The 12,603-nt window shown below is 38.3% G+C and overlaps 1 protein-coding gene across 1 annotated transcript; it reads right to left on the reverse strand.

Moving 5' to 3' along the window:
• Positions 1-17: 17 nt before the first annotated feature.
• On the reverse strand, positions 18-8,088 carry nms (neuromedin S). The gene is made up of 8 exons (XM_034203614.1): positions 8,054-8,088; positions 7,641-7,819; positions 4,638-4,684; positions 3,928-3,984; positions 2,396-2,422; positions 2,213-2,296; positions 1,241-1,315; positions 18-174 (listed from the first exon to the last, which is right to left on the reverse strand). The coding sequence occupies exons 1-8, from the start codon at positions 8,086-8,088 to the stop codon at positions 145-147; spliced, it is 534 nt and encodes a 177-aa protein (XP_034059505.1). The 3' UTR covers positions 18-144.
• Positions 8,089-12,603: the final 4,515 nt, after the last annotated feature.

Raw genomic sequence — 12,603 nt, forward strand, 5'->3', positions numbered from 1 at the left:
CATGGTGGAGCACTTTCTATGTTTTCCAGCTGTACAATCATTTATTTTCTGTTATCAAAAAGTAATTTCTCTGTCACACATGCAGCACGTTGCTCCGTCCGTAGATTCAGATTTAGTCTGCATTCCTGTTTGTAGATTATTCTTCTACAACATATCCTCCGGCAGATCTCGAATCTTCATTGGGAAGAAATAAGAAAGGTCAGTTAATTGAATCTGAACGGTGATGTAATTTAAAAAGATTAACGCTGGTTCTCTTAATGATGAACTACTCCTTTGCTTCCTGGAAAGGGTGACTTCTAGTAAACGGAAGAGAAATAGGCAAGAAACTTTGTTTAAATTAGAATTGTCTTCCTCAGAAACCTTTGTCTAACCTTCCACTCATTACGAAGAGCCTTAATATTCATAAGAAATAGTATTTAAAAATATGAAAAAGGACAAAAGTTGCATGAAAGTATTCGGTGTTGTAGTTTCAGGATGTTACTGCCTGGACAAGTTCTTGCAGCTTTAAGCCAGTTCAGGCAAACATGCATGTGATCAGAAAGCCCCCTGACATATTAACTACATCTGAGAGTTAAAGAACACTATATTATGTACCGTCAAAAATCATAAAGAAATATAACAGCAGGACATTTACTCAATAAACGTGGCGCTGAGGCATTAGCTAGCGAATCGTAGGCAAGGAAAAGGATCCGAAGTCGAGGTAAAATCGTCGTTCTTCCAATAATCTAACATCCAACAAAACAATGACAACCAGTTTTACTTTAAATTGTTTCCCTTTCATTTGGTTATCCCACCTCCACCTGTCTGCCAAATAAATACCCAATCACCCAAAGCTGCCTTCAGAATGAAATCATAAACAACTGCTTTAACTAAACGAATTACACGAACTAATGTACTGAACAAAAACAGCAAGAAATGAAATGTTAAAGGTGGGGTAGGTAATTCGCTTCAGAAACACTTGTTATATTCCATGGAATGCTCTTAACATCCCGATAGCAATGAATATCTGAAATGCTTTGACAATAAATACATACATTTCATCTGTGGAAGCCGTGGTACTGGGGAGGGGCTCTGTGAGGAAGTCTGAAGGAAGGGGCAGATTTTTTCGGCTGCGTACTTTCAAATTCTAGCGCACTCGAGCTGGTTTCTCCATTCTTACCTACCCTACCTTTAACCTATCAAATCATATTAACTAATGTATACATTCAACACCATATGTATGTATGTATGTGTTTCTTACCAAAAGCACCATGTTCTTCTTCCTCCTCTGGGAGAGTTTGGGGAAAAGCCTCATCAGAGGATGAACTGAGTGAGACTGGAGGAGCAAAAAGGAGAGGTGACTTAGAGAGGAATGTTCAGATGACAGAAAGCTTTGGCTTCTTTTATAAAAACGATATCTAAGTAGAAGGCAAAAAGTAAGGATGTGGTGTCAGTAGTGAAACACGGATAAAGTATTGACACTGTAAAACAAATCTCAGCCTATAGCCTACAAATATTACTCTAAAGCAGGGGTGTCAAACTCAATTTCATCACGGGCCACATTGGCATTATGGTTGTACTCAGAGGGCCGGTTGTAACTTTAAGACTATATAAATATACATATATAAATATTTGATATATATGAAATAATGTATTATATTACATTATTGCCTCTGCATTGGATTATTATCTGATAGGGTAATAACTTCATAATTAACTACGTCTGAAAGCAGAAGTCTAGGGCAAATAACTGCAAGTCTCTTCAGTGCGCATGTCACAAAATTGTTTTAAAAGAAAAGTCAAATTCTGGAGAAAAGAAAAGTCAAAATCCCAAAAAAGAAGTGAAATTTGAAAAAAAAAGTAACATTTTGAAGAAAAAATGTCAAATTCTAAGAAAAAAGTCAAATGAGAGATGCATTGTGGGACATGTAGTTTATGGGCAACGTGCTCCTGTAAATCGGCATGTAAACGTATAATAAACATATTATATTCTTTGCAAGTTCTTGTGGGGCCGCATGAAATTAAGTCACGGGCCGGATTTGGCCCCCGGGCCTTGAGTTTGACACATGTCCTCTAAAGAGATGCTTGAATTCCTGAATATTGAGGAAAAACGTGTTCGATGATTCAGCTTTTGGCTCCTTTTACACAAACTACTGTCATTTTGAAGGTGATTTAACATTTCAAACAGGACATTTTGACCTGTTTGAGATCATGATTAAAAATATCCTCCTACCATTTGCTTGCTGTCTCCTCTGGAGAGCACAGGTTGCTGCATAGCTCCGATAGAGTTGCGTGCTTTAGAGTAATGAAACAGGAACTGAAAAAGGGAGAACGTTGAGACGTCAGTATGTGCTGCTGCTGAAAAATATCAGAAATGACCAATGAGAAATAAGCAGAACTGAGAGGGAACACTTACTCTTTTAAACACTTTCTGGTCTTGCTCCTGTGGGGAAACAATTCAGATTATTCACACGGTGTTTATAGCTTAGATATTTCTGCTCGTTGCTTAAAGTACAAATAAGTGACACACCAATCGAACTCCTGTAAATTCAGATTTTAATGCAATGTAAAAATCAATGAAAAAATGTCATAATAAGAACATAAGAAGCCACTTTCAGAGGACATTTTGTCACAAGTGTTTAACTCTAGAGTTTATTGATAGTCGTGTTGCATAAGTGTGTGTTGCTGTTGATTGGTCCATCACAAATCAGACCATTAGGTTTAAAAGAAAATAGATTAAAATGGACTCTGCTTTTGAGACCAGTTCATTTTTACTATGTGTCATTGCCAATGCTTCTAACACTACAAACTGTTAAATACTTAGAAATGAGTTTGATAATTAAGATTGTTTTAAGATGGTAAACTGAGACTTGTGTTTGCTTAGATATTTGCATAAAGTACAAATAAGTGACACAAAAACCGAAACCCCTTTAAAGTCTGAGTTAAATACAAGTTAACAATCAATAAATGATTTCCATATTATACCAGTAACTGATTTATTTCATCATTTTAAGGTAGCAGCATAATCACTGAACGCCACTAACTCTCAGCTTTCTCACTTCCTTGCTGCCCTCCTTTTCAAATTGTGAAAGACAACCTGTATTTAGTAAGAAAACCCAACCGCTACATGATGAAAAAGCTCGATTGTGATGTTTTGAATTATTTAGGGTAAAGTTAGCCTATTCCCGCTGCTCTCAGCTCTTGATTAGCAGAATCAAAAATAACTGTTAGCAACAGAGCTTTTGGGAAATGTGTTAGTTGAATGTTGACAGCACTAAACTGCCGAAGGTCAGAGGTCACCAATCACATCCACGCACTATGGCCTCATGTTCACAGTGATTATATCAATGTGTCACAGTTCATTTAGACCAGGGGTTCTCAAAGTGCGGCCCGCGGGCCAATGGCGGCCCTCGGAAATGTTTCTGGCGGCCCGCGATAGTTAATGTGACACGCTGAAATGCATGCGTTATATTTTAATCCTCCATGGTTCGTATCTAGTAAGAATTAGAATTTAATTTAAGAATGGTAAAACTGCGCCCCCTGGGTTGTCATTCTTAAATTATGAATGACAGCTTGTGGAAAGTTTGCTAGACTACTGGTTGCATGGCAACTAGGCATCTCGCGAGTTGCGGTTAAGCGGAAAATCTGTTGTAAGTTATCAGAATCAGAAACGGGAGTTAGCTAGCTATTTTAGCTAGTCACTGTCTGTAGATAATCCAACTTTGTGTCCTCTGCAAGTTCTTAATGTATACTGTATGTATAATTGGTTAGTACAATAAAGAAAGGATTTGTTTTGGAATTATTTTGTGTTCCGTTTTTTCTTGGGCGGCCCTCAATCCAATATTGGGTACCTAAATTGGCCCTCACTCATCAAAACGTTGAGAACCCCTGATTTAGACTATAATGTTGTATATCTGAGAAACATTACAAAATACTGCATATGTTTACCTCATCCTGATCTCCCCATAAAACATCACTCAAGTCATCGCTCTGGATGTCTCGCACCTGCAGAGAAACATCAACTTCAATATGAATTCATTACAACAACACATTATTTCAGTCTCACTTCTGAGTGCAGCTTCTAAAAATAAAAGAAATCTGAGGATTGGATCTGGATTTATAAGCAGATGTTTGATTTATGGACTTATTTTTGGTCCAGAAAATGATCATTAAAACAGATCTTCGATGATAGCAGTGAAATATTTCTGATAATATCTGACAAGTAGACAAACTAAAGCTCCATGGTTTCTTCAATTGCTCTTTTCTTAACCAGATTCCACTCTGTTTTTAACTTGTGCATTTCAGAATAAACTGTTATTACTAACTTTTAATTGACATAGTATAAGATGTTTACATTTCGTTATTTGTACACTGACCTATCATAGTGTACACTGACTTTAATGCTGTATATTTATATTGAGCATTCAATAGATAGTCTCTATGTATCTCTCACTGTGTACTGTATCTTATGAATGATTGATAATTCAAGTGATTAGTTAATTAAACAACCTCATTTTTTAACTCACAACCCTGAAATTAACGTTTTATTATCTAGAACCAAAGAAGGCTGATTAGAAAAAGAAAAAAAACATGCACTAACTTGTCAAAAAGTATTAATGTTAGAGAAATTACATTTTTGGACGAAGATATTCCCTTACCTTTCTTAACTCTATCCCGTCTTCCCACTGATCGAAAACACTGGCATCTGTGAGGAGAGAAAATGTGAGAAAATTAATAAAACATTTCTGTGCAAACGTAGTGACATCACTATTGGCTAGCACTTCGACACATTGTACGTGATAGGCTAAGGGGCGGGACATCTCTAAGCGGTTGACCAATCACAACAGCTAACCAATCAGAGCAGACTGGGCTCTGGTTTCAGACAGAGGGTGAATAGAGGTGCTGCAGCACAGGCAGTATGAGAAAAATAAAGAGCTTTTTGAACATTTTAAATCACAAATATATTTTACTTTTGTGTCTTTGAGCAGGTGTTTCTGTCAATACTTTATCAAGTAACTATGCATGAGGTTTATAAATCATTTTAAAGGCTTGAAATACTTCTTCTGACACGGTGTTAAGTGAAAGGTAGATGTATTTAATTGGTTATGTAACTAACACGTTAAAGAGCAAGAAATAGTTCATTCATAATAATCTTATTTATAATAATAATAAAGCTTTGTCTTAGCTTTTTGAGTCATAATGAAGATCCTTGTAAAAATTAGATCAAATACAATTTAGTTTATTTTCTACAAATGTACGCATATGCACTGCAGATGTATAAATATAAATGAGTAACCTTTTGTTAAGGACATTAACAAACTGACCTGCTGGCATGTTATAATAGCCTCATTAATTATTAATAATTAATGAGCATAGGTCTCAGATACAAATATATAAAAAACATGTCTATGAAGTGTTTTGCTCAAAATACCAAACAGATCCCCCATTCTAGCCATGCCTCATATCCCTCTATTTCACTTCCTGTTCAAAAAGTGCTGATTTTGGGAATAAAGCTTTAAAAATTGATTAAAATAAAAAGGAGGGTCTGAGCTCATGCGGGACCCGGCAGCTACTGTCTAAACTAAATGCTGCCGTGATGAAACGCCATATCATGGATTATCAAGGATTCTCTCTGAAACAGTCTGGAGCTCAAAGGCTTTCTCTCTTGCCGGTTATACCACAAGGCGAGTTCCTTTTTACTTCCTGCTTCTTCACACACATGCTCTCCAGTACAGGTTAGCTCTGAGTGTTAGCGATGCTAATGTAAACACCGACCATATTACGTCCAAAACAGTCGGGCATTGTTTCTGATAGCAACGCTTCTGATTGGGCCGTGGGTCCACATTTCAGATATTACGTGATATCGGACGCAAATCTGGATCAGCTCCGTTGTAGCCCCGTTTTTAGAGATTTGGGTACGGAGGAAAAGAGAGAGGGTTTTGTTTTCTGACGCTGCGTGAGTTCCCCGACACACCGGGGACACATGTTGATGTAGAGAAGACATCAGAAAGTGCATTTTGCATGATAGGTCCCCGTATTATCCACTTATCCATGAATGAAGTACATTAAGTAACTTTATATATACTTTGTATTATTTATGGTTTCATCTCCTATTATCCCTATGATGGAAAAGCTATATCTAGTTTTCTATAATGAGCCCTTTTAGACCTAGAGGTGTTTAAGAAGTGAATCCAATTCATGGTTTTTGCCCTCATCATTTAGAGGGTATTTGTTATTTACATTTACTGACATAAACAAACTCTCATTCCTTATAATATATCCTATATATATCTCTATGATTAATAACTTCTATACATTCATAATAATAAGCTGAAATGTTGCCCCTTTTTGCCCCAGATGTATTTAAAGAGTCAATCCAATTGATCTTTTTTTCAGGCTATATTTTTATTTCTTGCATTTACACAATTTTAGCATTTGAATTGAGTCACGCTTTCAAACTCAATATCAAATATAATCATCCACTTGTTGTGCTCCAGCACCCAAGAAACCAGAATAAACACTCATTTACAATGCATTTATTTACTATTTATAACATCTGTATTTATCTATATCTGTCCAAACCCTGCACCTTATATGTGTTCTTTGAATTATTGAAAACGAATGCGCTTTATTACTATTTACACTTTGTGGTTGGAAGCAAATTGTATTTCGTTGCAATGACAATAAAGTTGAATCTAATTGAATCTAATCTAAACATAAAATAAACCAGACTACATTTACTTTATAGTATTTGATCTCCTGTAGCCCCTTTTTGCCCTAGATGTTTTTAAATGAGTGAATCCAATACATGACCATAGGTACTGACCTGAGTACAGGTTAGTTGTTACTTACACTTAACCCTTGTGTTCGAAAGCTGTTACCGTTCATGGTGTTCGCGGGTCAATTTTGACCCATGATTTATCTCAGTCCAAAACACTAAAAAATAATGACTACCATCCAATATTGTTTTAACTACATCATAACTAACTTATTATGCATTCATAACCGTACAATCCTGTTGTTATTTTATGTTATGGCCCCAAAAAACATTACACCACATATTTAAGTAAAACGTGATTAAATTCACTCATTACATTTCCTATAGTGAAGTGGATCATTACGTTATCTGACTATAATAGAATATTAGAATACAATCTCCCCAAAGTTGGAAATGATTGTTACAGTGGATGAAGGGGGAGGGGGAGGGGTGTCTAAAGTCAAAGATGGATCTTGATTGCGCCAAATTTGACCTCGAGTCACCCAAAACAATTCTGCCGGGTCTCCCCAGACCCCAACACCAAATGATACACTTTTTTTAGAGACCTTCAGACTTGGCTAAAATAGTCCAAATCAGTTGTGTAGTGTTTATATAGCTGCTGTGGAGGATATCATGAAGCCTGGAGCGCAGTTATTATATCATTTTAGCTTGAAACGGGTCACGGGAGACCCGAACACAACATAAGGGTTAAAACGACATAAACAAACCATAGTATTTCATCTCCTATTATCTCACTTATTTGCCCCATAATGTGTTAAAGAATACATATTTTTTGACCTCATGATTTACAGGTTACTTATTACTTTCATGAACACGTTTTTAGCATTTGAATTGAGTCGCTCCATGCTTTCAAAGTCAAAACATGTAAAATATGATCACTCACCTGTTGTGCTCCAAGATCCAAGAAACCAGAATAAACATAAAAGAAAAAGTTGTCTGACAGTCGGCAGAGGCATCTCCTCTTCCTCTTCCTCTTCCTCTCTTTTACGCTTGTCTTTTTGGAGAGGATGTTCCTGATGTTGCTCGGCTGCTTGTTTTAGTCTCTTCTCCTTCTTCTGTCTTCTTTATGTGCAGCAGATCTTTAAAAGCACACTGTCTCATGCAGGCATCCCCCTGTGAGCAGAGGTGACCAATCACACGATCCGGTCATCAGCACACTCGCTTGCGCACATCCAACCCACACACACACACACACCCCCCCACACACACACACACACACTTTTCTGGGAACACTACTGCACGGGGAATACTGGGGTGTTCTGTTTTTTGTTACTGATTTGTTTTTCTTAAACCCACTGTGTGCTGATGGAGGATATGAGCGGGGTCTCCATCCGCTTGAGAGGGAAATTGATGATTAATAATTACAAAATGTGTCACAGTGATGTTTACTAGGACTACTATACTAATACATCATTCAGTGATGGAGAGGGTGAGTCACTTTTGTTTTTTTGACACATGCAAAAAGCTTTTATAGGAATTGTTTTATAGTCAGCCCTCCATGATGTCAAAGGAGGGCAATAAGTGTGTATTGATCCGGTTAACTGAACACATTTACACAGGGTTGGGAGGGGTATTTTAATGCATTACAAAGTGTAATCAACCTAAACTGTAACGACTGAATGAACACAAGTGGAGGACTCAATAGCATGACTCAGAGACAGAGGCTTAGGATGCAAAAAAGGTCTTATAGCCAAGGTTCGGCACACGGGAGATCAGTCAATAAGGCTAACAGAACAGACGAGGAGTAGACAGGGACCGGGTCAGGACACGAAGCTGGGTCAGGTACACGTGGAATCAGATACTAGGAAAAACACGGCTGGAACGCTAGGAATAACTTGGATGAACTGGCACTGAAGGGAATGTGGGAGAGGGAGAGATGATAATGGGGCACAGGTGAGGCTAATTAGAGATGGGAAGCAGGTGGAGTTCAATCAAGGGCAGGAAAGCTGAGACTGAAATGAGAGAAACCACAATGAGAACAGGACCAATAACAAAAACATCAACATGCTGGCTAGGCCCTTACAAATCTGAGTATCAAAATGTTCTTCACGTTGCTTTTGAGTTACCTCAATATCAAATGGAATGCAAATAGATAATAAAGAAATGATAATAAAAAAATGTGGTGTATTATGTAATATAACAGAACTATGTAACCTTAGAAAATAAGAAACCACTTTATTATATATATATAATAAGAAAAAACGTGTCCTCTGGGCAGAGATTGTATCAATAGGACAGAAAAGTACAGCATGAAATCATGTGTTTTTATGTGTTATTGATGTTATTATGTTGTTTACTGGAGTATATAAATACGGTTAAGGAAGAAGTGCCTTTAAAAGTAAGTGTCACTCCAATGTATTATTACAAATAAATAAAGAGTACATTGAAGTACACACACACACACACACACACACACACACACACCCACACACACACACACACACATACACTCATACCATGCATACATCACTTCAGGGGACATTACATTGACTTACATGCATTTCCTGGAGACTTATCCTAACCTTAACCATAACCAACACATGCCTAACCCTAACCCTAATCCTAATCCTAACCAAGTCTTCACCCTCAAATTCATGATTCCCCTCATGGAACCTCCATGATGTCCCCATAAGGGAGGCGAGTCCCCACACGTGACTGTGTAAACAGATGTAGGTCCCCACAAGGATAGTAATGCTAGGCCACACACACACATAAACAAACACACACACACACACACACACACACACACATGTTGTTTACTGGAGTATATAAATATGGTTAAGGAAGAAGTGCCTTTAATAGGATTTTTTCTCGCCGGTCAAATGTCCGGGCAGAATTTATTTTACCGGATAAATTTGAAACTTACCGGTCATATTTCAATAATAATAATAAGAGTTATTAGCAGAGTTTCCGTTAGCAGGTAATTACCGGACTATGAGCAAATATGCTGATGTTTAAAACTCAGTTCACGGGTCTCATTTTTATATTGCTTCAGTCTATAATCGTAACAGATCGAAAAAATTCAGATTCATTTTTCAATAAATGATTCCACAAACAACAAACAACATAATGATTACATTCAAACAAACTACTTGTAGTAGATGAAGTACATTATTCAAAAGTTTACATTAACTTTGAATAATCACACGGGAGAAACGGATCCTCTCTTTTCCCCTCTCCCTCCCTCTCTCTCCTGACAGCCCGTCAGTTTCTCATGCAGCTCGCTAAACAGAGGGCGGGGCTTCAGGTGATCATGCAGAGCTGCGTGTCTCTGTCAGACTCAGCAGCTGATCTGATCTCTCTCTCGCGTGTCCGGTTATACTTCACTCGCGTTTATGTCCATATCGATCAGATCCAGCTCTCCTGATCGGCCTTTATAGAGAGCACCGATCAAACTATTAACAGTGAATATCGGCCGATAATGACCGGTGGCCGATCTATCGGAGCCTCCCTAATTATTACCAGACATTTTGACCGGCAGGTTTTGAATTGACCGGTTTTTAATACATTTTACCAGCTAAAAACCGGTAATTACCGGCTAACGGAAACCCTGCTCCAATGTATTATTACAAATATATAAAGAGTACATTGAAGTACACACACATACATACACACACACACACACACACACACACACACACACATACCATGTATACATCGCTTCAGGGGACATTACATTGACTTACATGCATTTCCTGGAGACTTATCCTAACCTTAACCATAACCAACACATGCCTAACCCTAACCCTAACCAAGTCTTCACCCTCAAATGAATGATTCCCCTCATCATTATGTCCCCATAAGGGAGGCGAATAAATATCTTGGTTCCTTCTTTTCTAAGGTCACATTGTTCTGTCGTCTAACATAAAACAGTAACAAAACATCTTATTGATATTTATTTTCTCTTGTATTTATTTTAACTGCATTTGATATTGAGGTAATCCAAAAGTAACAGAAAGTAATCATTACTTTTTTCTATGTTGATGATTAGATTAGGTCATTGATCACATTTACTTACAGGTAACTATAATTGTAATGGTGTACATTTGTAAAGTCACCCTCCCTAACCTGACAGTTTTTCTTCTTTAGAATAATTGTATCTTGTGACTGCAAACAAGTCACACTTTCACATCTGTCATATCTGTAGACTAAACAGAGCTAAATAGAACAAACTGTCTCCCTGTCTTGTGGCCAAGATAAAAAAGCAATAAACTCAAACACTGTTGACTCTTGAATCCTCCCAGTATGTCGCACATTTGAAGATCTGGTAATCACAGGGCATCTTGTGTGATTGGCCCGCACAGAAAGGGAAGGAAATGGGAATAATTGAGCCTCGGAGAAGTAGCTGAAGAGCTTCTTGGACACTTTCTCATTTTGACAAGTGGAAATGTTCCACTTGATGGCTCTTACACACAGAGAAGCAAAACCAAGGGCTTGAGTAATGACCTGTGCTTTAGCCACGCTATCGGTGTCCCTGAAGCGATGCCAACATCAGTCGCTCCAAACAATTAGACACGTATAGCCGTGACATTTGGTACGGACATCCATGGTTTCTTATCTCATCACTGAAACAATCAATTGCACTGTTTTGTCCTCTGTCTCTCTGCACTGCTTAACATTAACATCGTCTTGTAATGTAAATTGTATGTTTTGATTTCGTTTTCAGTAGCATTTCCTGTATTGTGAGCGTCTACTGTATGTTGCATATTTATAAAGCTTTATTTAGCTTATAACATTAGATAGAGTTCTACTTACTTACTCCTGACTTATTTCTTGCTTTAAATACATCTACCTTTTACTAAACACAGTGGCAGAAGAAGAAGTATTTAAAGCCTTTACAATTCTTTATAAATCTTTAAAAGTACAGAGGGACCTCATGTTAAATAAACTCAGTTACAAATAAAAGTATTAGCAGAAACACCTGCTCAAAGACACAAAAGTTGTTTATTATGTGAAACGTTCAAAAAGCTCTTTATTTTTCTCATACTGCCTGTGCTGCAGCACCTCTTTTCACCCTCTGTCTGAAACCAGAGCCCAGTCTGCTCTGATTGGTTAGCTGGCCGGCTCTATTGTGATTGGTCAACCGCAAAGCGATGTCCCGCTCCATCACATACAAGGTGATGGAGCGCTAGCCAATAGAAGTGCGAGTATTACGTAGTCATGTCACTATGTTCCGGAAGTAAACAATAGCCGCTTTCACACCAAGTACTTTGCTGTACTTAGTGCCCCGGCAATTATTACCCCAGGGCACTACAGATCGCGTTCACACCGGAATAAATTCCCCGAGGGAGGATTAGGCAAATGAAGCCACTGACGTCACTTCTTCTTCTTCTGCTTTGGGTTTACTGGCAGGCCGCAAACCACTTCACGGCGTATACTGCCGCCCAAAGTCCCCGGTCGGAAGTCCCCGGAGTTGGGGAAGGCTTCAGTAGAAGCTGCTGGGAGTCCCAGCAGCTTCTACTGAAGCCTTCTGAGTAAATCGCCAGAACGCCGACACCTCCTCATCTCCACCGCTCCCATGTTTTATTTTGTGTTACCATAAATTGGTGCGCGGGGCTAATGCTAATGCTAATAATGCTAATGCCAGCAAATACAATGGCGGCTTCAAAAAACTTTTCAGAGTTTTACGGGGCGTGGTTTGCAATTCGCGCAGCCAATCGAAATTGGTACTTTGTTCTCCCCAGGATAGTCCCACCTCTCTAGCAGGCACTAAAAATGGGGGTAAAAGTTCTCGGGACGGGAACTAAGTACTCTTTTTGGTGTGAACGCAAAATTCCAGGCACCAGACGGGAAAAGTACTCCGGTGTGAACCCAAGGAGTCCAGAGAAACCCCCTGGAGGGAGCTT

The sequence above is a fragment of the Gymnodraco acuticeps genome, unplaced genomic scaffold (genome assembly GCF_902827175.1).
Source record: "Gymnodraco acuticeps unplaced genomic scaffold, fGymAcu1.1, whole genome shotgun sequence".
Lineage (NCBI taxonomy): Eukaryota > Metazoa > Chordata > Actinopteri > Perciformes > Bathydraconidae > Gymnodraco > Gymnodraco acuticeps.